The sequence below is a fragment of the Pelobates fuscus genome, chromosome 12 (genome assembly GCF_036172605.1).
Source record: "Pelobates fuscus isolate aPelFus1 chromosome 12, aPelFus1.pri, whole genome shotgun sequence".
NCBI lineage: Eukaryota > Metazoa > Chordata > Amphibia > Anura > Pelobatidae > Pelobates > Pelobates fuscus.
The window spans coordinates 124106759-124134017 of record NC_086328.1 but is presented as its reverse complement, the minus strand read 5'-3'; the positions used below and the strand labels follow the sequence as shown (position 1 = coordinate 124134017).

Here is a 27259-nt window from a genome sequence, read left to right as displayed (position 1 = left end):
TTTTTCTTGGTGGTGGGAGGGAGGGGGCTCGCTCTATAACTAAAAACAGTGCACACTTGGTAATTACATAGAGAAATTTTAAATTATAAAAATAATAATTCCTTTTTACATATTTAGTAAACAATAGGCTAAAGTAGCCTGGATGTTATTTGTAGATCTTCACCCAATTCCGGCTTGCCCCCAGTAATCTCATTATTAGGATATACGTCAGATGCCACTGAAGCCGTCTTTTGCTGCGCACGGCGCAGTCCACGTAAATTCTTTAAACTTCTGTGAGATACTGTGTACTGCATCTGTCAGTAAAGAAAAAAAAAAGAAGAAGATATACAAGGTGCACAACACAAGAAAACAAAACAGCAGCTCTGTCACCAAAAATAAACCTTATCTCCTTCTACATAGCCCCGTGTCTGAATTTCTACTTTTTTATTGAGCACTGTAAGAGATATATCTAAAGATATCTATATATCAGGGACTAAGTTTCATTATGTATAGCAAGCAAGATGACAATTCGACAATAGGCAGAGCTTAAAGCAAGGTTCTGTTTCAGTTAAATTCACACGCAATCATTCAGTACAATCAATCAAACAGAAGGGCAGACAGCAAACATCATGGACAGAGGAGAAGAAAATGGCTGCACTACTGCACGCAGATACGGAGATCAGGCAAAGGGGAAAAAAACTGAATAAATAAAAATAAAGGCAAGTGGTGAAGGGAGGGACTATAATCATCAAGATACAGGGGGCATAAGGATAGAAAAGTACATCCAACAAAAACAAAACACACACACACACACACGACAGCTTTATGGCATAATGACAATTCAACTGTCCCACCCCTCTCCCAAGTTGTATTTTATTAATAAAGTTATTGCGAAGGCAAATATGGAATTATGTTATCTTATGGTCTTTCTTCCTGGGAGCTCAAAAAAAATTGTTCCTGTAGATGCCCAACTATAACTTTAAAATGAATACACTGTATTATTAAAAAATAAAAATACTAGATAAAATGAGATATTTGGTAAATAAATTATACTAAAAGCAAAAACGTGCCAGCCCAGCGTTAACACAATACACACAAACACTGGAAAACGGAAAACACGGAAAAAAAAAACAGCGTGGTTCTGAAGATCCCTTCCAAGAGAGCAATGCTGCCACCAGCTGGCAAGAATGTGCAAAAGCAATGTTGCTATTTAGACTAACAGAGTGAATCAAACAGATGATTGGATGTAGGTTAGCTAGGGGTAAGAAAAAAACAATATCAATCAATATTTATTTTTGTTGGCAAAATGTGAAATGTGAATTTTCGGTATCCACAGTGGGCAATTGGGGATGTCATTTTGCTCACTGAAAGGTAAAACCCCTGCCCATTCCTACACATATATCATGAACCCCATTGAACAGCGCTATGGAATCTGATGGCGCTATATAAATAATAAAATAATAATAATAGATCTAATAAAAGCAGACAGTAAAATTAATCTGGAGACAGTTTCTCAGACACGTATTCTATTACTTCTTAAAGGGACATTCCAGGTTGAATTTACCACCCAGTTTATATAAATACAAATAAATAAATAATAATAATAATAAAAAAAAAAAAATTTTGTTTGTGAGGGCATAAATAAAATAGTGGCGTTTTGCAGATTTGCCAACTTTCTGAAGTGTCCCTCTAAAGAAAAAAAAAAAAAAAAAGTATTCTTCTAATCAGTATTGCTCCTGTTAACACTGCAGTGATTTTTTTTTTAGAAGTCGCTGTGATGTAGCAGAGGAAGACTTTCTCTATTATTCTGCTCCTGACCTGAGGGGAATTGGAAGACTCCGAATAATCACTCAGAATTCGTAAGCGCTTCTCTCACAGACTGCAGCTCACTCTGTACTCTACGTTTCTTACTCGGTTCCTCCTCTAATTCTTCGCATTTCCTTTTGGGGGAGTCAGGCGTACACAGAGGGAGTTTAGGGGCTGTGGTTAGGAGAGAAATAAGGGAGGATCAGGAAGACTTACAACAGGATTAAAAAGTTTGGGAAAAAGATTTGAACTCTAAAAGATGTCTTATGCCAGGGTTATCAACAAAACCGAGAATTGAGAAATTAGCTTAGATTAACGGCGATAGGACACAGTAATCTATTACGTAACTTTCTCCTTATGCACTCATTTATATATGAGGAAAAAAAAATGCTTGAAATATTATGGTCTATAAAAAGGAATACGTAAAAAAAAAAAAAAAAAAAAAAAAAAAAAGTACATTATATAACATAAGAATTGGATATTTTTGGATATTGAAGCTTCTCCAGCATTCTAAGGTAGATAAAGTAAGTACCATTAAATTGGGTGATAGTAACAACCCCTGGGTGTTGGGCTAAGGTAACATCCCCAGGACGTACTTGAAAACCAGAGTAATCTGAATGTACCTTTCCTGGTTAAATACTTTGTTATTATTAATTATTATTATTTAGACATACAGCCAGCAAAATATGAATTTAAAAAAACAAACAACAAAAAAAAAGTTACAACATCGGACAGTAGAGGGCAGTATAACCTAACCAGCAGCTGATTAACAGCTAGAAGAGGGTCCCAAGAATTCATGAGCTAGCCAGGTGCAAAAAAGCAAAAAGGTCAGGCAGTGGTTATGGTGCTGTATAAGCCACATGAACCATGTGCACAGCAGGGATGATCTAGTCTCACTACGCAGCGAAAGAAAGACATAATAAATGGTTATTTGGATGTGGTGATCAGGGGTTTATTTATTAAACAGTGAATGTGGCCAATGTATGCATCCTGCGTTTCACCATTTAAATATAGTGTTCGAGTATTATGTCTATAAAAATAGGAGAAATAATAACAGTGAGCCATTTAGATCACTTTATTGAACGACGACCCCATCCTGTTAATCTGGTGCTGTCTGCCATGTGTGAACGGTCACAAACTGAGATATTGACACCTTTTCTTTGCACGTATAAAATCCAGGTATACAAAAACAAGTTCACCAGCACAAATCGAATAAAAGGCAAAAAAATGCGACAACGCACCATTGCTACACACCAGATCTACGTGTCTCCCCATCCATTATAAGAAAGCACCGATTACATGAGATGCTTTGCCAATTGGTCCAAGTATCTATTTGTATAAAACCCATTTAGCCATCTTTTGCCCACCATACAGGAACAAATACAATATATAACAATAGGAATCATGCTTATTGTTCAAGATTAAAACATTATTACACATAACCCCATTCCTTTTTAATGCCTGTATTAAAAACTAACTAATTCCACCGCCACCAAAGGAACGGAAGCCGAGACGGATTATTTTCAATACTGCAGATCTCAAGAGGGCTGAATAATTTATTTGTTTTTTTGGATAGAGAAGTTCAACCTCAAACCTGCAGTTAGTTCACGGAAGTACTAAGCAGGGATTATATTATTATTATTATATTATTTATATAGCGCCAACAAATTCCGTAGCACTGTACAATGGGTAAATATAAACAGAGAGGGAAGATTATGTTTACTAATTAACAAAACACTATTATTAGAAGACTGGTCTATGTGGCATTTGTAAAACGCCAGCAGACTTGCACCCTGCCCTGTTCTACCTGGGATGACATGACAATCGATGCATTAAGCAGGCTGATAGTTAGTGACTGCACAATGAAAAAGTGCAGTGAAGTTTTTGTTAGTAGGAATGATGAATGCAAACTCCCCCCCCAACAAAAAAACAGACAGCACGTCAGATTTGGTGCACACTGTTCCACTGATTATGCAAGTGACCCTGGATCTGCACTGTAGAGAACATACAGTCTAGCGCACCTAGTATATATAGCAATTATGCTGTCAAGAGTATTTGGATGTATCCCTTGGTTCTATGTCAAACCATCTGGGAGTGGTTTGCCAACAAATAGGGTTCCCTCTAGTACCCTCAAAGCAAACCCATTGGACACATTGATAATGCAGAAGGTACACTCTTGCAATGTCAGTTTAGTCCAACAAGGAAGGTGGCAACTAGCTGAATAGGATGGCGGGGGCTTAGCCATGTACTATCAGCTTATTACTGCTGTGTAAAATCGGACAGTGAGGACATACTGTGTTGTTGAGTTCATGCTTTCCAACAGGAAAGCTTTGGATTGCCTGAGATTGTCAATCTTCATGGTTTCAGCCATGAAGGAGGGATGGATGAGCAGGGATTGGCGCTATGAGGGAGAGAAGGAATGGTAGGTTTTCTGTAAGACTGAGTCCATGCAACAAATCTAACCTGGATCTGAAACATTCTTGTGGCTGGAGGCATCCTCTGGAATGGGGTTGCTAATATCCTCGGTACATGATGGGACAGAAGCCAGGATACCTAGGTAAGGACAAAAAGGAGAAGAACAAAGAGTGGACCCATTACAGTACCTCTGTAGCGAATGATAAAAAGAGGAAAGAAACAGGAGGAGAAAAACTGAGCAAGTGAGAGCAGCACAATTCTCAAACATGCCATAATAGTTTTTAATAATAGGAGTGATCTTTGGTTAAAGATTTAGTTTACAGTTCATTTAAAACACATGGATCACAGTGAAAAATATAAATATTTGGAGTACTCATGAAGGAATGCGCATTTACTGACTAAGCAACTAAGCATGATTTAACTATACGCACATTTTATGAAGACATAAACCCACTGCCAAGCAATACATTTTGCATTTTGGGCTAAGGACCCCACCAAAACACAGAGCACTACTTTTTTTTTGTTTTTTTATAATGAATTATACAAAATTGTGCATTGTACAAACCTAATAGACAATATCATATAAATAGCAATGATTGTAAACTGAAAAGCTGGTTATTATCATTCATATGAGGGAGGGAGTGGACAATAGGACAGGACAAGGAACTTAGAAAAATGGACTATAGACAGATATAGATATACTCTGTATCTGCCTGTCCTCTACTAGTATTGCAAGCAGCTTGGCTTTTGACTTTAATGATAAAAGTGCCAATTACGCAAGGAAAGCGGCAGGTTTATAAACTAGATTTAGAATGGGATACTGAAGTGGAAGTTCTTGGAGTGTGGACTGGTTCTTTAAAGTTCCAAAAAGCTGCAAAACTTTTTTTTGCAAAATATATGGCACGTTATTGAGCCCCAAATACTAGAAGAAGAATTTCAGCTGTGTATGTGCCCAGAGTATCCCCTTTAAATGGACAATTTTAATCACCAAAAATAACTCCATCAACAGTAACCTTGATGCTGTAAATAGTGCAGTTTGTGAGAAATGGCACGGTTGACATTTTTCAGTTTCCGTGTCGATCAGTGGCTTGCAGGCAGGCAGCCAGCCATTATGGACTCCAGACAAAAAAAAAATCAATTTGACATCTGGAGTCAGCAGGCAAGGTATGCGGATACCACACACTAGGTGTATCCATATCTGACGGAGAAGAATTAATTGGCAGATTACTGCAACTGACGCACATGAGTCGTATGCATTCAGTGTTTGTAGTAATAACAAATTATTTGTGGGGGGAAAAAAAACAGCCCAGTAATCGAATATAAAAAAAACTAACATATTTAACTACAATACTTTATTTTATTTTTTTTAATTACAGTTTTCCTTTAATATTACTAAGAAAGTGATAGTGGATACAATAAAAGCTAGAAACAACAGAGGAGAGATGAGCGTTGCAGATACTCAATACTCACAGAGGCCTCTGTAGCGGGACAGTTGCTGATATGTCTGTTTCATACGTTCAATGTTCAACCTACTAGCTTCTGCATGGTTTACAATAGGTTTGGGGTAGTCGACACCCACAATGCACTTGGCTTCTTTCTGCACAGATTCTGGAGCATTCCACGGCTCGTATATGTAGCGAGATGGGAAATTCTTTAAGACGGGAAGGTACCTCCTATGGATTAAAAATTTTTTTTCATGTAAATAAAAATGCAACATATTCTGAGCCCAGTTAAGTCAATTAGAAACTTTTCGTGATGATCCGATTTCCTTTCGATAACAGCCGTAGCCTGTAATAGTAATCAGTTTTCAATTAGACCCTTTACAGGCAAAAGGATAGGGCAGATCTCATGGCAGCGGCTACAGAGAGCATTGCAGAGGACTATTCATAGAATCATAATAATAAATGTGGAAAAGTTCATCACTATCAATGTTTCGCAGCTCTAAGAAACTCTAAGCCGTGTTGAACTATTCAAGTAAAGTTTGTGAGACGGGGTCTTGTGACACGGCCAACAAGCTTCAAATTTAAGGTTTATCAACAGAAAAAAAAGAAAAATGTACTAGAAAGAAACATAATAATAATAATAATAATAATAACTGCAAAAAATGATAAATGAATGCTTAGTACGCAGCGAGTAAAGAAAGCCCCGTACCTGATGTAGTCTCCACTGGGATCTGTCCGCTTCCCAAACCCCACGGGGCAGTAACAATGGAAGAACTGCTGAAAGAAGGCGCTACACGAGAGCCACATCCAGCTGCCAGCATTGACACTGAAATCAGCATCCAGGAGGAGCTCATCAAACACCTGGAAGAACAAGAACCCGGGGCTCAGGTTGGTGATGGGAATCAGAAAACAAATATGGAAAAATCTTAATACGAATGAGTAATGAGGTATTTCCTTTGTGCTACCCTCTAAATCTGCCCTCCATCCATCCATCCATCCATGTTACTATTGGATGTTGCTAGCCACCTGGTGTCACCATGGAAACCAACCCAAATTATTAGGCAATAATAATGGCTACGCATATACACATAAGGATAGCTTAAGGTGTCACACTCAGGTTTGCTATTTATGTTCTGCTGCTGCATCCATATTTGGTCTCCTTATATGTACAATGGATTTTGTCTCACCTTCACTCCACATTCCCAGCTGTTCCACAGATCTCCTCGGGTCAAGAAGCAAGCTACGGCGTGCCTAGCCAAGTGGTGGATCCAGCCTTCCTTCCTCAGCTGCGTCATGATGGCATCAATCCAGGGAAACCCCGTTTTTCCTTCGGCCCATTTGGCAAGGGCCTGTGGGTTCCGGTCCCAGGGGATCTGCACACAAATTGGATTGCCTTCCATCTGGTCAAATTTGGGGTTGTTGGTGGCAGCCGTGTAAAAGAATTCTCTCCAAAGGAGCTGACCATACAGAGACAGTGGTGGAGGACTGTTTTTCTTGACCTGTTAAGACACATGTTTTAGAGGAAACAACTGACACTAGTGGGAAAAAACACTATCAACTACAGAGTGGAAGCTCATGTATTCAGTGTCAAATTAAATTACCAGGCAAACTCACATATCACAGAGCCCTAAATCAGCTCTGGATTTTCAGGTGTACTTTCAATAGGCTGCACTCAACCGCACTTCTGGCAGTTCTCCTGATTTATATCTCCAATGCAGTGCTCCATTATCGTTTACGTGTATATTAAAAGGGACACTTTGAACCCTTAAATCACTTTAGCTGCTGAAATGCTTTGTGTGTGAAGAGTGTCTCTTTTTTCATTTTACAAAAAGTGCAGGTTTCAATAGAAATGAACCATTTTATAAATTAAGCTTGTTTACACCCCCTGGGTTTTCTACATTTCTACATTTATTTTTGCAGACTTCACATGACATAGCATATACATTTAGTTTAAATTAAACCACATATCACTGTTCTCTGAAAAGTAGAGACAGGAGAGAGCAGGAGAACTTATCTACATAAAATTGTCCTTCTATCAGTCAAAGTGCTATTACCCAATAAATGCTTCTATCTCACTATTACCAACGACACATTTACTGCCTTGGGAGCGGTTATAGCTGGAGAGGTTCCTTTTAAAAATAGGAAATAAGAAAAAGGAAAATTCTGGGTAGTGACAGCTGCCCTTTGAGGGGTTCTGTAAAATGTGACTGGCTGTTACTTCAATCTTTACTTTCTTATTTTTTTTTTAATTTTTTTTTTTTAACGCCACCATCTTTATAAAACCGCTATGATATCAGTTAGACTGCAAGTTCATGCGTTTCAAGCGCTCCACTTTATCTCATTCAGTGTTTTAGTGTGACACAGTGTAAAGAGCACACAAACGTAACAGCTTTAGCTTTTTTAAATATTCTTTTGTTTATTCATTGATTTTAATTCAGTAATAAGCCGCAAAGATGTATTTTTCTTAATTTGTTCCCACCACTATTCCATGTAATTTAACTTACTTTCTGATACAGCTCCCTCAGCCGGTAGTAAAAGAGTCTGCAGGACAGGCATCCGAAGCGCAGGTAAGGACTCAGACCGGTAGGACTTGCCAACAGGGAGTTTGCGTTCATTCGTGGCTTCTCATAGTTTGCCACCCAAGCCTGGTGTGAGAGGAAACAAACGAGCATGTTTGGACACCGCCATCTTACTTTAAACATTTAATGCAACAGCATTAGATTTGCAAATATATCTTTGATGAATAGAGGGATGGGTGCCAATCTGAATATTGTTTCCTCAGGCACAGGTTACACTGCAGATCCTTAAAATTGTGCATTTGAGTCATTAAGGGTCACCGGTCAAAATAAGTTGCTGAGAATTCCAATTATACTTAATCCAGGATTCCCACAATGCCAGGATGCGGGTGACAGGAGATAGAATGAAATGTGAAGCCCAACCTTCCAGCATTTTACAAGTTAAATTTCAGGCTCTTACCTTCCGCTCCAGGTGCCTATCTAGACGTGCCAGAGCCTCCGTTTCCCCTCCAGGCCACACAGCGAGCCCCTGATTGTCATACTGGAACCCTGACACAACAAACATACACTACGTGTTAACACTGAAGGTCTACGCAGGATTAATAAACATAGGGCACGAGAAGTATGAAATTCATTACAATGGGTCTTCTGAGAGACAACTGGTCAACCATAGAAACAGAGAATGTGCTGGCAGAAGAACCATTCGGCCCATCTAGACTGCCCAATTTTCTAAATACTTTCATTAGTCCCTGGCCTTATCTTATAGTTAGGATAGCCTTATGCCTATCCCACGCATGCTTAAACTCCCTCACTGGTTAACCTCTACCACTTCAGCTGGAAGGCTATTCCATGCATCCACTACCCTCTCAGTAAAGTAATACTTCCTGATATTATTTTTAAACCTTTGTCCCTCTAATTTAAGACTATGTCCTCTTGTTGTGGTAGTTTTTCTTCTTTTAAATATAGTCTCCTCCTTTACTGTGTTGATTCCCTTTATGTATTTAAATGTTTCTATCATATCCCCCCTGTCTCGTCTTTGGATAACGCACACCAGACAATCGACAAAATTACAGACGTGCTTTCAGAAACATGTTGTAAACATTAACCAATAACTATTTTAACCTCTTAATATCCAACGAGTCAATGCGGTCACAAAAAAAGGCTCCTATTTTGAAATAGAATGACCAACTCAATTAATAACTAAAGAGCTGTATAGAGGGAGCAGAATGGTGGCATTGGTCCTTAATACCCAGGCTGTGTAGCATTTGGCTCCATATGGGTCTCATGGATATGCAATCTCCTGCACCACCCCATCTAAGGGGATATTTTTCTGTACAGACCAAGTCACCCAATTTCCTGCAGGCACAATGCCCCTTAAGATATTTGGTTGTACAGACTGAGTAATCTAATATTGTCCAGTCACCATACCCTCTTAGATTCCCTGAACAAGTCGGATAAACCTGCTGTTTCTAATCACCTGCTCTGCAGTTCACGGAACAAAGAAACACAAATAAATTGGTTGACTAAAACAAGTCCTTTCTCCACATTATCTCACCTAGTTCCTCCAAAGATGGCACCCCGTACGTTGCATCGTGATTGCGATGGATTTCTGCCTTGCACGTTTCCATTTGCTGTGGTGTGACACTTGGGCATGGCCTGCGTGGCAGGTCCATGCGGCTGATGATGGCCTGAAACCTTTTGTAGGTAAGCGGAGGGCTGTGACCATTAAGCTCTATAATCCTGGATTTGAAAATAAATAAATATATATTAAAAAAAAGTCTAGGTGCATCTCCTACTTTTTTGAGTGGTGGACTAAAAAGTATATGGCTATTTTTAGGAGACTGAATCATCACTTTTCACTCATGACATTGCTAATCCCCCCCGACCCCCACCAAGCTTCACAGACACAGCCAAGACTCGAACTCTGCCGTTAGTATAACTAAATAAACCTCACTATTTGAAGCACTATATTTGTCCTTCACCAGTTTGGATCTTGGGGTGACAAACCCTACTTTTGCCTCTGTGAATAAAATTATATTTGCTTTTTGGGGTTTCTAGAATGGGGAGGGGATAGGGGGGACTTTAAAGGTGGCCAACAGACAAACAAAAATGAGCCGCTTTTAAAACAGGATCACTAAATTAATCACACGAGTTATTTAAATTTTCTCAGCACGCTTTTTAAAAATGAATCCATATGGAGATTCTTGGTGAGGATGGCAATGTGATAAACAATACCCTTGATTAATTAATTAATACAGCAGACATACTATTTAGCCTGGTACAGGAAAACCTTACAATTCCCAGCTTCTTGCTTCCTCCTTTGTTAACAATGGTATTAATTTGTCCCTGTGTTGGTGGCAACTGACTTCCAGATTCTGCAAGATCTGTTAATTTGCACCTGTGGTTAGGGACATTCTCGAGGCAAAGTATTTGTTCTGTGTGTTGCTGTGTCTCATTCGACCCCCACCCTAATATGTGCCTCATTAAAATGCATCCAGTCTGGAAGGGGGCATGGAGTAAATTGTTTATTTTTTATTATGTTTAAAGACACGTGTTTGCTACAGATCTAGTCAGCACAACACAAGGACGGATTTATTTGCAGTATAAAATTAGACTATGTCATGTTACTCATTATAGATGCCCGTTAATCCACTTTAAAAGTGCAGAGAAAGAAAGATTTCAAATGACAGAAAGGTAACTCTAGGGCAAACTGTCTTCTAGATACATCTAACTGCATAGTAAGCCTGTTTGTTTGGTTTTCACCTCATGAGAATAGATGGGGGAATTAAAAAAATTTTTAGGACAAAATATTTGATCTGAAAAAGTTGCTGAGTCGAACGCTCCCAGTCACAGGACTCCACATCTGCTTAGGCCAATACGTCCTTTATAGCCCAACAGCACAGAGGGGATGGGTTAATGGCGGCTCTCATTTAGCATTAAAAACAGTTCAACACTAAACAGAGGGACAGCGCCAGGGGACTCCAGACACTATAACTAATTCACGGAGATGATGCAGTTACAGTGTCTATATTGTCTCTTTAAGTATAAAATGTGCTGTTTGCTTCTGCAATCTGCATTGTTTCTTGAGGTTTGTGTTCCAACACCAGAAACAGCTCAACACATCAATGATAACATTTGAATATTTTCTCACCTGTCCAAATCATACAAGGTGTGTGAATTCTCCACAATTACTTCCACGCCAGCTTCCTTGGCCAATTTCATGATGGCGGCATCTCTCTCCTTTCCAAAAGGTTCGGAGTCATATTCAAAGGTAAGACGTGTCACGCCCCACTCCTGGAAAAATGAAAAAGAGAAGATTAAAATCCAGGGAGGTAATAAAAATACATGCAATTGGCTAATGTGACCGTTCCAAGATCTATGTGAGAAACTGCAATTTTGAAAGACTGATCATTAACCCACTGGTTTCCCCATTGCAGAGTCTGACTCCGTTAACCCCTTAAGGACACATGACGTGTGTGACACGTCATGATTCCCTTTTATTCCGGAAGTTTGGTCCTTAAGGGGTTAAACTGAGACTACATATACTCAATGGACAGAATTAGGTACAAGTGCTTGTTAATAAAAGTTGCCGATGAATCTTCTGATATCAACCCTATAAAAACCACGTAGGCATGATCAGGAGGTTTACATGCTGAACAAACATTTGAATGGAGAAGATGCATAAATTAATCTAACCACGGTGAGATGGTTTGTGTGGCTCAGAAACTGCCTTCCATCAAGTATTTATATCTACAGGTATTTCCAGTTTACAGAGAAGACACAGGTCTAAAAATGGCCAGACATCTTCAAATCATTAATATTCTCACCACAACAGTGGTGTGCAGACAGACAACTCAAAACACACAATATATTAAAAACCTGGAGCAGAAGGAGACCTACCTGCTACCACACCAGTCCAAAAAAGCAGGACAATGAAGCTACGGTGGGAACATTGTCACCAAAATAGCATTAGAGCAGATTGGAAAAATGTTCCTTAGTTGGCCAAAAGTATATTTCCAATGAGACATAGTAAATGATAGATTTAGAATATGGCATATACCCATATAAATTCAAGGATACATAAATGCTTTATATCCACAGTACAGACCGGTGTTCATGGGGTTATACACCTGTGTTTGATTTGCTCCTTAACCAATACAGTAAACAAACATTGTTACCAGTTATTGGCATTCCATTACAGCCACATTCTGCCAACTTGAGAATGAATACTTCTAGGAGGAACGTCGGTCGTTAAACAATTTGTGTATCAGTTCCAACTGCAGGACAATGACTACACTGTATCTGCTCTAACATCCGACATAGCTTCCACATCTGAACTGGATACCTTGTGATCACATGGAACCACATGTTCACAGCACGTATTTGTCAAAATAAATAAAAGGTTGTAGTAAATCTCTATGGAAGGCTTCATCCCTTACTGTACGTGCATCAACCTGGTACTAAATATGTGTACTTATTAACAGAGATAGATCGATAGATATCTCACAGATAGTTTGCATGCTAAGCAATCTAGATACCAAAATAAGGCTATGAAGATGCCCATAGATAATACATTGGACTTATATGACTCACTGCTTAGGTACTTGATGATTAATTATTAATTGAATCCCTAAATTATAAAGAAGAAACCTCAAGGTAAAGAAATCGGGTGTCCAGGGTGAATATTTTTTCCCCCCCTCTTCATCTTAGCGCCCACGCACAGTGAAATGACAAGGGAGCAAGGGTAGCTTCTTCGTTCGTTCTTTATATAGTGGCTTGGAAATTTCAGGTTGCCATAGCAACACAAAAATAGGACCTGGTGCCAAAAATAGCTCAATCCTGGTCAACTAACACAGCAGAGGAATTAATCTCCGGTAGGTGCAGCGTTTTACGCACATACTGACTCCAGACACCATGACCACTTCAAACCACTTAAGTGGTCGTGGTGCTTGGGAGCAACTCTTTAAGGTGTGAGAGAGAAAGAAGATGTTCAACTGTATTGTGTTTCCAATTAAAACTTGACAAATCCTAATTTTTGGCCCCAAGTACCATATTCCACAGACATTTATCAAGCCATGCTTTACACATATACATAAATCCACCTCAAAGTATCTAAAACGTAACAGCAGCATTAACTCACTGCTGGCTTTCTTTTAACGCTCAGCACAATAAGCTTAGTACGTTACTTAGTGCTGCCTATAGGTACATGGCCTAGTTATCGGTGTGATGTGAGAACGGTTCTAATCTCCAGCGTCACATGTGATCAGGTCACCCTCACAAACAAGGAGATAAGACGATTCCCTGGGGAAGTCGTGTGGAAGATGTAAACACAGTACAAAGCCTGGTCCGATTTCAGGTAGCAGCTTGCTCAGTGATTACCCTGGCTCGTGATACGAAAACAGTCACGTTTCTCTCTCACACACACACACACACACACACACACAGCCACAATGAGGGAGCGACGACCTCTAATCACACATGACAAAGAGGACAGGACAATAAGATGTAGAGAAGGAAGGGACTGACGATCTATTGGAACACTTTGTATACATTTACACACGATTTTAACTAATTCACAACAAAGCGGAAGATACCATTCAGCTAATACTCATTCAATTTATTTTTACAAGTGGCGGTTTTTCCTTTTCGGAAACCTTGACACCTTTAATGTGAGAGAATGATGGAGAGTAATGACGATAAAGCAAGGGTAAATTTGGGCTGCAAAGTGGGGAAAAAAAATCAAAAAAAAAAAATCGATCTGTTGGATTCCATTCAGATTTCTCCTTATTTAGCACTTTGCCCCAGAATAATACGTCTATTTGCCTTGATAAATCTCAAGACTCTGAAAAAGGAACAGACAAATATATACAAAATACATTTCCCAGAATTCCACTCTTCAATAAAACCATATTATCGCCTCCGTGTCAATTAGGAGGGTGATTTCCCCCCCCCCCTCCCCCAGAGCTGCATGGGTCTACTTGCAGCTGGCCTTGCCCCCCACTCAGCCTCCTTTGCGGAGATCATCAAATTTGATGATCTAAGCCATTCCAATGCTTTTCCATAGAAAAGCATTGGGAGGCTGTTGCGCATGCGTGGAAAAACACCACTCTGCACCAATCAGCATCTCCTCATGTAGATGCATTGCGATCTCCATGCAAAGTGTGCACGCTGAACATCAGTGCTGCACATTGTGCAGCACTGACCCAGGAAGCATCTCTAGTGGTCGTCTGAGTGACAGCCACTAGAGGTGTTCCTAGGCAGCAATGTAAACACTGCTACATTTAAAAGCCTGCAGGGACAGGCAGACACCAGAACAACTACATTAAGCTGTAGTTATTCTGGTAACTACATGTCCCTTTAAATCACTTGTTTCTGCCTATGCAGCCACACCTCCGCTGCCTGTGACTGACACCGCCAGCATGGGAAAAAAAAAATTGTTTCATTTTCAATCAGATGTTAACTTACTTTACAAGTTTTTATCTCCTCCTCTGTAAACTGAACTTTAATCCTTCTATTTTTAGTGAAGTTATGTACCCCCAAATATAAAAAAATAAATACAGTTCCTATAAATACTGCCTGCAAGTTTATTTCCTGCTAATTCCACAGTCACAAGGCCTAGGCCCTTAATAATGAGATACAGCAAGGCAAGCCTATTAGTGTCCTCAGAGATAGAAACATCTTAGAAGAAAAGTCTCCAGTCCACAGGCAAGATTTTATCTCAGCCCTTAAATAATTTTATTGCCAGCGCTTTTGAACGAAAGAAGACAAGACATCTCCGAAGATGAAGAATTCTCACCACGCGTTGGCGGTTTCTATATTTACCTTCGAGTTATATTGGTTAGAATAAGCACAGCAGGAACCGGCTAATGTGCTCCCTACAGACTGAAGCGCACTAAAAATATTTCACGAGGATAAGAGAATGGGGAGGGTGGACAGAAGCCTTCATATTCATTAAAACAGTCAAGGAATATGTATTTTCATTTTTTAGCAAATAAAAAGGAAGCAAATATAAGGTCTTACTTCCATTATTTTTAGGCAAAAAAAAAAAAAAATAACACATAGAGGATTTCACTATCCAGAATGTAAAAAAAAATGTGATTTTCTTTTTGTTATTTTAAAACTGAAGAATGGATCGCCAAGATTATGCCATGTATTTAAAATCTGGACACCTTAAAATACATTAAAAAAAACAACAACAACTTAAAGGGTTAACCCAAGCACCAGGACCACTTCAAAACACTGAAGTCCAAGATTAACCCTTTGTTGGCAGAGGTGTAACTCCGGTGCAAAACAGCTTGTCTTATTACTGGGGAATGTCGCTAGGGTACTACATTACAGCGGATTGTAGTGGGTATGACGATCGGAGTAGCACTTTAAGAACCAATTTGCTAGCCATCTCGATTGCAGAGCAGAACACTGATGCAATCATAGACAGTTTACCATACTTCAGCATTGGACATAACAGAGTTTTAAGACCGATATTTGTTTTGGTAAATCTCAAAAAATAAGAAAACAAAAATTCAAAATCCTACCCCATTACAGACTTCACTGTCAAATGTCACCGTTTGGGGCGTCTACATCCAATTTAACCCCTGAAACAGGAGCCAGTTTTGTTAATGTTCCATGGTCGATTCATGTGCTGCAGGCAGTAAATCTAACAATTGAAGATGACAAACAAATGAGACCGCACTGATAGTCAACGCATTTCTCCTCTGTGGCATATAAATGCTATAACCTGCCTGGCATCACTTTTCATGTGTTGCTGAAGAGACGACATAGGTCACAGAACATGAATGATCAGCCAACTCTTCTTTTTTTTTTATGTTATGTGGTTGCAAGAGAGATGCTGGAAGTGTACTGTAAATTATATTTAACTCCGGAACTGCATATGTCAATAGGTGGAGCAAGGATCCACATTGCATTACATACCTGCTTTAGGATTCCTTACGGTGTAATCAAAGCACAACCACCAGCCAGTATCTGAATGTCAGGCCACCATATGGAAAGTTACACAGCACGGCTTGATCCAATTACACACTCACCTTAAAGAGCCGCGGGAAAACATCAGCAGGTTGTCCTCTTACTACGAAAAGCCGGGAGTTCAGTTTCCTTAAGCTGGTGTCCAGATCTTCCAGTGACTGCAAGAGGAACCTGCACAAGAAAGATACATGGTTAAATTAAGGTTGGCTGTGACCCATCAAAACACAAACGGCAATTATTGTAACCACCTATATCACACATACACAACACGCACACATTTAATACATACTCTATTATTGCGAATCTATTCAAAAATAAAAGTAACCAGTTTGGAAAAATATTCCAATTCAGCTGTAGTCACAGATCGGCCGTTTCAGCCTGAATTTTGCAATTCAGTTTTCATTTCATCATTTACTATTTAGTGAATAAATCCATAAAATGTTATAGTGAGTGAATAGTGGGATAAAGTTAGGTCAAAATAGCAACCTTTGAAAACCTTTCAACTCGGTTATTAAAATGTTTAGCATTGCATGTCGATCTCCACGGTTTCATAATAAAAATAAAATTAAGTGGTTTAATAATTTCTGTAATATGTATTAAACCCTGGGTTACAGGTTCTAGGCTGGGAAGAGTTTTACATGATTAACCGTTTATTTTGTGGGTATAAATAAAGCTGCCATCAGAAGATTATAAATACAAAGAGTATTATTTATACATAGAGTATTCTTAAAGGAACACTTGCGTTAAGGAATGCAAACCAATTAAATCAATGCCTACCTATGGGTGGCTTTTTTGTCACGCGATAAGAGTTCTACTCGCGGTCTGTGCTAAAGAAATCTGCAATGTTTAACATTACTGGGTTAAAAGTAAAGGGCCACGTAACCAAAGATCACTCCACTGAGACAAAGTGGCCCTTTAAAGATACACTATAGTCACTAAAACCACTAGCACTTAATGTAGTGGCTCTGGTGTCTACAGCATGTCCCTAAAGGCTCAGCAATGTAAACATTGCCTTTACAGAGAAAAGGCAGTGTTTACATTTCTGCCTAGTAACACCTCTAGTGGCAGTCACTCAGACAGCCACTAAAGGAACTTGTTGGGTTGGGTCTGGCAATCTTTGCAGGACATACGTTTAGTGTGTCCACGCATTGTACGGAGACGCTGAACGCTCCCCATAGAGATGCACTAATTCAATGCACATTTAGAAGGAGATGCTGATTGATGCAGTGTAGCGTTTTGCAATGGGCCGGCAAAAGAGCTGGGCCGGCAGCGACAAGACCAGCATGGCGATGGAAAGAAAGGGAAATTAAATACTTTTTAACTCCATTCTGAGGGGGGGGGGGGGGGGGGGGGCTACCTTAATTATTCCCTCACTACGGTATTAGGAAAACAGGTTTGTTTTACTAACATTACAGCGTTCCTTTAAGTACATTTACATAGACTGAGCAATATTGTTGAATTTGTTTGATTTCAATGACTTTTTTAATGAATTGGACTGGTTTAAAAATGTCAATGTGATATTAGAACACTCACTGACCGCTGAATTGGTAGCAAAGTGTACCGTTTCACTCAGGACACATTAGAAAAGCAAAAGCTGGGAAAACATTCAGAGTGAGGTTTTACTACACGGCAGAGGAAAATATTTCTCATCCATTTTTTCCTGCTGCCTTTCACAACAGAATTCACAATGTGGATGAAAAGGGCCCTTTAAAAAGTGTGCCACAGGAAACAGCCCATATGCGGAATGTTAAGTTTTCAGAATAGTTTTAACCCTTTCTGTACTAGGGTGGGGATCACAACAATGAAAACTAAACAGCCTAAGTGCACACATGACACATCCTGAATAATATAACTAAAGCCTGCTTAGAATCATTTATATCTTATAAGAAAAAAAAAAATAAATTTAAAATTGTGAATCGGCTGCAGGAGCCTCCTGTGTGTTATCCGCCCCTACTTAACGCCAGATGCGATTAAGGTGTTGGTCCATTCCACTGTCCTTTATCGCCTTGACTACTGCAATCCGCTTCTCAGTGGTTTTACGTGTTCCCAAATTGCGCCGTTACAGTCCATAATGAATGCGGAAGCGAGGCTCATCTTCCTGTCCGCCCGCACCTCCCATGCCTCACCCTACTGTCTGTCCCTACATTGGCTTCCTATAAAATATATGGCTCAATTGAAAATTCTGGTTCTTGCTTTCAAATCTCTACATAATGCTGCTCCCACCTATCCATCTTCCCTTATACACAAGTATGTCCCGTCTAGGCCCTTACGATCTGCTGAAGACTTCTATCTTCTGTCCGTACTCCCACCTCTGATGCTCTCGAGGGCTGCACCGTTCCTGTGGAACTCGCTTCCCTCCTCCGTTAGATGCTCATCCAGTCTCCACTCCTTCAAAAAATCGTTAAAAACCCACTTCTTCATAAAAGCGTATCAATTAAACTGTTAATAACTCCCAACTGATTCCTCTTCTGCAACTGTCACTAGTCTAATACTATCCTTACCTTTTGTGTCATTTTACCTCACTCCCTCTAGCATGTAAGCTCATTGAGCAGGGCCCTCTACCCCTCTGTTCCTGTGTGTCCAACTTGTCTGTTTGTCCACCCATTGTAAAGTGCTGCGGAATTTGATGGCGCTATATAAATACCATAATAATAATAATAATAATAATAATTCATAGAGCAGGAGATAAGAACCTCTAAAAGTAAACACACTGTGCTGATTGAAAATGAAATATTCCCTCCCCCCCTGTATAAACATTAAACAAGAGTGGTTTAACTCCTAAGTGGCAGAGAATTGAGAACTGAGACTGCAGCAGCATGATCTATACACTGCTTCATTAAGCTAAAGTTGTTTTAGTGACTATAGTGTCCCTTTAAGATGCAATGCATGTCCAAGATATGTCATAGTAGATCTGGTAACCTGTAGACTTGATGAGGCAGTGGGAAGTTAAGAGTTAACAATCTTCAACTTTTTCACATCTCAAGATAAATTAGAGAATACTCGGAGAAGCTGGGCCACTGCATTGTTACAATATTTCAATTAGTATTGAGTTGCTACAAACTATATCTATCAAAGTCCGCTGGTTTCTAGAGACAAGGCTGCATGATGTTGGAGCTTATTACATAAAGCAATGGATTCCAAGTGTGGACGATTTAAAATAAAATAATAGGGAGTGCCCAACAGCAACAGGAGCCAACAACTCCGATTGGGCCCACCCACAAAAAGTAATTTCGGGTTTATGCAGCTTACATAAGTTAGAACTGGCTACGATGCAGCAAACAACGTGCACGTTCACACGTGTCTTTGCATTTGACACTGAAATCTTTGTGTACTGAGAGCTGCAGACACGGGACACAGGATTAAAGCACAAAGTATGGAGCATTATCACCAAGAAATTAATCAGCGGGTGTTTGTGATAAGAACAGAAACAAAATGTTCAGCCTGGGCCCTTCCAACGTTTCCATTAATTACTTGGCCCGTAAAGAACTATGGGACTTGTAGTCTGATAATTCATATTTCTACAATAACATCCACACATCTAGAAACTCAGTCACTGGGTCTCAGTTTGCAGTAATTTCTTTATTAAAAGGAATGTTCTAAAGAATGTAACCAGTAAAGTGTTTGTGCTGCCTAGAGTCCTCTTGGTATCATTGTATAAAGGTTTGATGCAAAAAATAAAAAGAGAGGGTTTTTCCAGAGCGGAAACACCTCCCATGTGTTGATTGCATCGATAATGTGGAATTAACTCTTATGTAATATCAACGTCAATTTTATCCAACCTGGACTTCATAGATTGGCTGAGATTACTTCCTGCGGGTTAGAACAGCAAGCTTAGTGAACCAACATCGTCCAGGTTGGACAATATGGGCTACAGCTACAAAATAGCATTTCTTGATCAGTTGAAAAGTGACATATCTGCTTTAAAAAGGTCCCTCCAAGCATCGTAACCACGTCAGCGTGCAGAAAACGTGGCCAGAAGTACCCTATCCACTACAGCGTGCAGAAAACGTGGCCAGAAGTACCCTATCCACTACAGCGTGCAGAAAACGTGGCCAGAAGTACCCTATCCACTACAGCGTGCAGAAAACGTGGCCAGAAGTACCCTATCCACTACAGCGTGCAGAGAACGTGGCCAGAAGTACCCTATCCACTACAGCGTGCAGAAAACGTGGCCAGAAGTACCCTATCCACTACAGCGTGCAGAGAACGTGGCCAGAAGTGCCCTATCCACTACAGCGTGCAGAAAGCGTGGCCAGAAGTACCCTATCCACTACAGCGTGCAGAAAGCGTGGCCAGAAGTACCCTATCCACTACAGCATGCAGAGAACGTGGCCAGAAGTACCCTATCCACTACAGCGTGCAGAAAACGTGGCCAGAAGTGCCCTATCCACTACAGCGTGCAGAAAGCGTGGCCAGAAGTACCCTATCCACTACAGCGTGCAGAAAATGTGGCCAGAAGTACCCTATCCACTACAGCGTGCAGAAAACGTGGCCAGAAGTGCCCTATCCACTACAGCGTGCAGAAAACGTGGCCAGAAGTACCCTATCCACTACAACATGCAGAAAACGTGGCCAGAAGTACCCTATCCACTACAGCGTGCAGAGAACGTGGCCAGAAGTACCCTATCCACTACAGCGTGCAGAAAACGTGGCCAGAAGTACCCTATCCACTACAGCGTGCATAAAACGTGGCCAGAAGTACCCTATCCACTACAGCGTGCATAAAACGTGGCCAGAAGTGCCCTATCCACTACAGCGTGCAGAAAGCGTGGCCAGAAGTACCCTATCTACTACAGCGTGCAGAAAATGTGGCCAGAAGTACCCTATCCACTACAGCGTGCAGAAAACGTGGCCAGAAGTACCCTATCCACTACAGCGTGCAGAAAATGTGGCCAGAAGTACCCTATCCACTACAGCGTGCAGAAAACGTGGCCAGAAGTGCCCTATCCACTACAGCGTGCAGAAAACGTGGCCAGAAGTACCCTATCCACTACAGCATGCAGAAAACGTGGCCAGAAGTACCCTATCCACTACAGCGTGCAGAAAACGTGGCCAGAAGTACCCTATCCACTACAGCGTGCATAAAACGTGGCCAGAAGTACCCTATCCACTACAGCGTGCATAAAACGTGGCCAGAAGTGCCCTATCCACTACAGCGTGCATAAAACGTGGCCAGAAGTACCCTATCCACTACAGCGTGCAGAGAACGTGGCCAGAAGTACCCTATCCCCTATAGCGTGCAGAGAACGTGGCCAGAAGTACCCTATCCACTACAGCGTGCATAAAACGTGGCCAGAAGTACCCTATCCACTACAGCGTGCATAAAACGTGGCCAGAAGTGCCCTATCCACTACAGCGTGCATAAAACGTGGCCAGAAGTACCCTATCCACTACAGCGTGCAGAGAACGTGGCCAGAAGTACCCTATCAACTATAGCGTGCAGAGAACGTGGCCAGAAGTACCCTATCCACTACAGCGTGCAGAAAGCGTGGCCAGAAGTGCCCTATCCACTACAGCGTGCAGAAAGCGTGGCCAGAAGTACCCTATCCACTACAGCGTGCAGAAAACGTGGCCAGAAGTACCCTATCCACTACAGAGTGCAGAAAGCGTGGCCAGAAGTACCCTATCCACTACAGCGTGCAGAAAACGTGGCCAGAAGTACCCTATCCACTACAGCGTGCAGAAAACGTGGCCAGAAGTGCCCTATCCACTACAGCGTGCAGAGAACGTGGCCAGAAGTACCCTATCCACTACAGCGTGCAGAAAACGTGGCCAGAAGTGCCCTATCCACTACAGCGTGCATAAAACGTGGCCAGAAGTGCCCTATCCACTACAGCGTGCAGAAAGCGTGGCCAGAAGTACCCTATCCACTACAGCGTGCAGAAAACGTGGCCAGAAGTGCCCTATCCACTACAGCGTGCAGAAAGCGTGGCCAGAAGTACCCTATCCACTACAGCGTGCAGAAAACATGGCCAGAAGTGCCCTATCCACTACAGCGTGCAGAAAACGTGGCCAGAAGTGCCCTATCCACTACAGCGTGCAGAAAGCGTGGCCAGAAGTACCCTATCCACTACAGCGTGCAGAGAACGTGGCCAGAAGTGCCCTATCCACTACAGCGTGCAGAAAACGTGGCCAGAAGTGCCCTATCCACTACAGCGTGCAGAGAACGTGGCCAGAAGTGCCCTATCCACTACAGCGTGCAGAGAACGTGGCCAGAAGTGCCCTATACTCACACACCCCCATTCATTATAAGCAGTCAATTGGCTTAAAAACATACTCCTCCAGGAGAGCTGGAAATGGACACTTCTATGATCTCAGCAAGCATGCCCACCTCAAATAAAAGCAAGTAGCTTGGCATACAGTCAGCGGCCACTAAATGAGGTGCACAGCATTCAGTATCAATAGGGGCTGGACTGCAGCACATCTACCACTGACTCACAGTTTACTTTACAATTGACCAATGCTGAAACGTACATAAAACTAGCAGCAACAGAACAAAATGGGAGTCTATCACGTAACAAGACGCCATTTAACCCCTTAAGGACACATGACATGTCATGATTCCCTTTTATTCCAGATGATTGGTCCTTAAGGGGTTAAGGACCAAACTTCTGGAATAAAAGGGAATCATGACATGTCACACGTCATGTGTCCTTAAGGGGTTAAATGCTTCTACGCTCTTAACAGCTCCTCCATAAAACTTCCCAAACAGGACCCAGAGAAGGGAGTGTCGATACGGAGAACCTAAAGCCTTGGCAAGGGAGGCAGACACGTCTAGAATTTACTAAACAAAAATAAGTCTGAGGCTAATACTGCTTATGTAAGGTGAGTTCTGTGCAAGAAGACGCTACACTCCTAGAAATCAAAGATACAACAATTTGCAATATGGTCTGCAATACATTAAACACTGTAACAGTCACTGCAGAGATCGGGGTACGATTTCATTTAACTACAATAAAAAAAAAATTACAATTTTTTTTTTAATACTTTAACATTTTTTATTTACTTCGCATGCCATAAATTTTGTTTTATTTGATTGTATTCATAAAATCTGACAGAGCAGTGTTTTTAAAGTATAAAACAAGCCAAAATTAGTATAACCAACTTGTTTTTGAGCAACATAAAATTAACAATTCTCTTACTAATTCTCATTTTAGAAAATGTATGAACTCATAATGTTAAACGACTGCGTGGACAAAATTCTGACAACCAAATACAAAATTAAAAAACAAAAAAATAAACCCCATTAATTAACAGAGCTACTATCTATCTATGAATATATACATGCTATCGACCTCCCAGGCAAACTCTCAATGTGTGTAAGCACAGGACATAGGCTAACTGTAGCAGCCAGCCAGATGAAGAAGAGATAGAGGCTTTATATCATATTACAAAACAATCTCTTCACTTCTGCCACTGTATTACATATATGCACAAATTTGAAAACAGGATTTTTTGGCCTGTTTTGTTTTTTATGATCCCCACAGACACAAGGTATTTAGCAGAAAGGCTTGCAATCAAGGGAGGTATCGGCAGCCTGACTGTACCGATAGCTGCCAAATATTGGCATACACAAGGCTCAAATTTCTGATCCATCACTGTATGCTATAGAGGACCAACTCATGCATTCATTCAAAGACATTCATTATTCTCTGCAGTGATGGTAAACCATGGAAAATACAATCTAGAGACAGCTAGACACTCGGGTATCCAGAGAATACCCCCAGCATATCATGAATACCCCCCAGCATATCATCGTTAACCATTTGTTTACTGTCTCCCTTGCACGTCACACAGACAGTAGTATGTATATGTCACATGCTTTTGACAGATACATGAAGAGGGATGCTTAAATTGATAATTTCAGCGTGGTTTAATATAAAAGAACATAGGATATATGCTATATTAGAGACCAACCAATAGCTCATTTCAAAGAACACCCAAGCACCATAACCACCACATGGTGTAGTAGTTATGGTGCCAGGATAACCCCCCTTTCTCCCCCCCCCCCCCCCCACCTCCACACAATGTAAGTAATCAAAACCCTTTTTAAAACTGTTACTAATATTGGAGGGGTGCCATGGCACAATAACCACTACAGTAAACTGTAGTTAAAATGTAGATAAATCCTGAAACAGAACTACCGTATGTTGTCAATTTTTTTCCTTACTCACCTGATATGGCCTATCTAAATCTTACTATACAACACATATGCCTCTCCGTTGACTTGCCCTTCTAACCCTGCTACTTTGATTACTATATACCCTTCCATCACCTGGCAAATATGCAATTTTTATTTCATGATACCTATGTGCCCCTTTCTCACGCACATATGAAGACTATATAGCCCTCCCTTATCTGGTACAATTGCCCTTATCTCCACCGACCTGGCTCAACTGCTCCAGCTAACAGGTCTATGTCACCTGTTTACCTCCTGACCTGGCACAGTTACTCTATGATTCTCCCCCCCTTACCTGGCACAGTTACTCTCTGACCCCCCCTCACCTGGCACAGTTACTCTCTGACCCCCCCTCACCTGGCACAGTTACTCTCTGACCCCCCCTCACCTGGCACAGTTACTCTCTGACCCCCCCCCTTACCTGGCACAGTTACTCTCTGACCCCCCCCCCTCCCATGGCACAGTTACTCTCTGACCCCCCCCCCCTCCCATGGCACAGTAACTCTCTGACCCCCCTTCACCTGGCACAGTCACTCTCTGCCCCCCCCCCCACCCCTCTACTGGCACGGTTAATTTCTGACCCCCCCTCACCTGGCACAGTTACTCATTGACCCTCTCCCCCTCACCTGGCACAGTTACTCTCTGGACCCCCCCCACCTGGCACAGTTACTCTCTGACCCCCTCACCTGGCACAGTTACTCTCTGACCCCCCCCCCCCTAACCTGGCACAGTTACTCTCTGACCCCCCTCACCTGGCAGTTACTCTCTGCCCCCCCCCTCTCACCTGGCACAGTTACTCTCTGCCCCCCCCTCTCACCTGGCACAGTTACTCTCTGACCCCCCACCCCTCACCTGGCACAGTTACTCTCTGACCCCCCACCCCTCACCTGGCACAGTTACTCTCTGACCCCCCCTCACCTGGCACAGTTACTCAGTGACCCCCCCTCACCTGGCACAGTTACTCTCTGACCCCCCCCCCCCTCACCTGGCACAGTTACTCTCTGACCCCCCCTCACCTGGCAAAGTTACTCTCTGACCCCCCCCCCCTCACCTGGCAAAGTTACTCTCTGACCCCCCCCCTCACCTGGCACAGTTACTCTCTGACCCCCCCTCACCTGGCACAGTTACTCTCTGACCCCCCCTCACCTGGCACAGTTACTCTCTGACCCCCCCCCCTCACCTGGCACAGTTACTCTCTGACCCCCCCCCCCTCACCTGGCACAGTTACTCTCTGACCCCCCCCCTCACCTGGCACAGTTACTCTCTGACACCCCCCCCCCCTCACCTGGCACAGTTACTCAGTGACCCCCCCTCACCTGGCACAGTTACTCTCTGACCCCCCCCCTCACCTGGCACAGTTACTCTCTGACCCCCCCCCCTCACCTGGCACAGTTACTCTCTGACCCCCCCCTCACCTAGCACAGTTACTCTCTGACCCCCCCCTCACCTGGCACAGTTACTCTCTGACCCCCCCCTCACCTGGCACAGTTACTCAGTGACCCCCCCCCTCACCTGGCACAGTTACTCTCTGACCCCCCCTCACCTGGCACAGTTACTCAGTGACCCCCCCACCCCACCCTCACCTGGCACAGTTACTCTCTGACCCCCCCTCACCTGGCACAGTTACTCAGTGACCCCCCCCACCCCACCCTCACCTGGCACAGTTACTCTCTGACCCCCCCTCACCTGGCACAGTTACTCAGTGACCCCCCCCACCCCACCCTCACCTGGCACAGTTACTCTCTGACCCCCCCTCACCTGGCACAGTTACTCACTAACTCCCCCCCCCCCCCCTCCCTACCTGGCACAGTTACCCTATGACCCCCCTCCCTCCCTCTCTCACCTCCAGCGGTTGACCCCCCCGGAGGAGGAGGCTGCGAACCAGGGGTCCAGGATGTAGACACACCGCACGGAGCGCGCCCCCCGCAGGGCAGCCTGCAGAGCCGGGTTATCGTGCAGCCGCAGCCCCTTACGGAACCAGAGAACCGAGTGGACCGAACCTTCCATCCCGGGGGGAGCGGGCAGACCCAGGCTGGGGGTCTGTACTGGCTGGCAGTGGGAGGAGGGCAGTGCTGGGTATCCTGGCTGGCAGTGCTGGGTATCCGGGCTGGCAGTGCTGGGAGTGGGAGGATATCCCTGTGCAGGCAGCGCTCACACTCCGGATTCTTCCTGTCCTGCAGCTGACACACGAGACCGAGCCTTCTCCAGCTCCGCCCACCGATAATACTGCTCTCTGACTGGCTGCAGATTCAGACAGGGGGCGGGGCTTCCAGAGCTCACATGCTGTCCATGTGTAGGGAGACATCCAACGTCATGACAGCAGCAGCCCTGTGTTATATATGTGTATAGCATGGGGTGTAATAATATCCAGCCCTGTGTTATATGTGTGTGTATAGCATGGGGTGTAATAATATCCAGCCCTGTGTTATATGTGTGTATAGCATGGGGTGTAATAATATCCAGCCCTGTGTTATATGTGTGTATAGCATGGGGTGTAATAATATCCAGCCCTGTGTTATATGTGTGTATAGCATGGGGTGTAATAATATCCAGACATGTGTTATATGTGTGTATAGCATGGAGTGTAATAATATCCAGCCCTGTGTTATATATATATGCGTATAGCATGGGGTGTAATAATATCCAGCCCTGTGTTATATATATATATATGTGTATAGCATGGGGTGTAATAATATCCAGCCCTGTGTTATATATATATATGTGTATAGCATGGGGTGTAATAATATCCAGCCATGTGTTATATGTGTGTATAGCATGGGGTGTAATAATATCCAGCCCTGTGTTATATATATATATGTGTGTATAGCATGGGGTGTAATAATATCCAGCCCTGTGTTATATATATATGTGTATAGCATGGGGTGTAATAATATCCAGCCCTGTGTTATATATATATGTGTATAGCATGGGGTGTAATAATA

At 42.3% G+C, this 27259-nt stretch overlaps 1 protein-coding gene across 2 annotated transcripts; it reads right to left on the bottom strand.

Annotated features, from left to right (window-relative positions):
* On the bottom strand, positions 1-26538 carry CRY2 (cryptochrome circadian regulator 2). Of its 2 annotated transcripts, XM_063438436.1 has the most exons (12): positions 26161-26538; positions 16201-16309; positions 11310-11452; positions 9714-9898; positions 8619-8707; positions 8147-8287; positions 6830-7141; positions 6352-6503; positions 5671-5873; positions 4249-4338; positions 1798-1959; positions 207-293 (listed from the first exon to the last, which is right to left on the bottom strand). In XM_063438436.1, exons 1-11 carry the CDS (start codon positions 26322-26324, stop codon positions 1826-1828), a joined length of 1722 nt encoding a protein of 573 aa, XP_063294506.1. In that variant the 5' UTR covers positions 26325-26538; the 3' UTR covers positions 207-293; positions 1798-1825. The 2 variants fall into 2 exon arrangements, with proteins under 2 accessions (XP_063294507.1, XP_063294506.1); XM_063438437.1 differs by lacking the exon at positions 1798-1959 and having other exon boundaries at positions 1-293.
* Positions 26539-27259: the final 721 nt, after the last annotated feature.

What these genes read in the sequence shown, in the direction of transcription:
- CRY2 (XM_063438436.1), bottom strand. Translation starts at nt 26,324, where the DNA reads ATGGAAGGTTCGGTCCACTCGGTTCTCTGGTTCCGTAAGGGGCTGCGG. An exon ending in GCCATCTTTGGAGGAACTAG is followed by an intron (nt 8,708 to 9,713) that starts GTGAGATAATGT and finishes TTGTTGTGTCAG; the next exon opens with GGTTCCAGTATGACAATCAG. An exon ending in GTCCCGCTACAGAGGCCTCT is followed by an intron (nt 4,339 to 5,670) that starts GTGAGTATTGAG and finishes GTCCTTACCTAG; the next exon opens with GTATCCTGGCTTCTGTCCCA.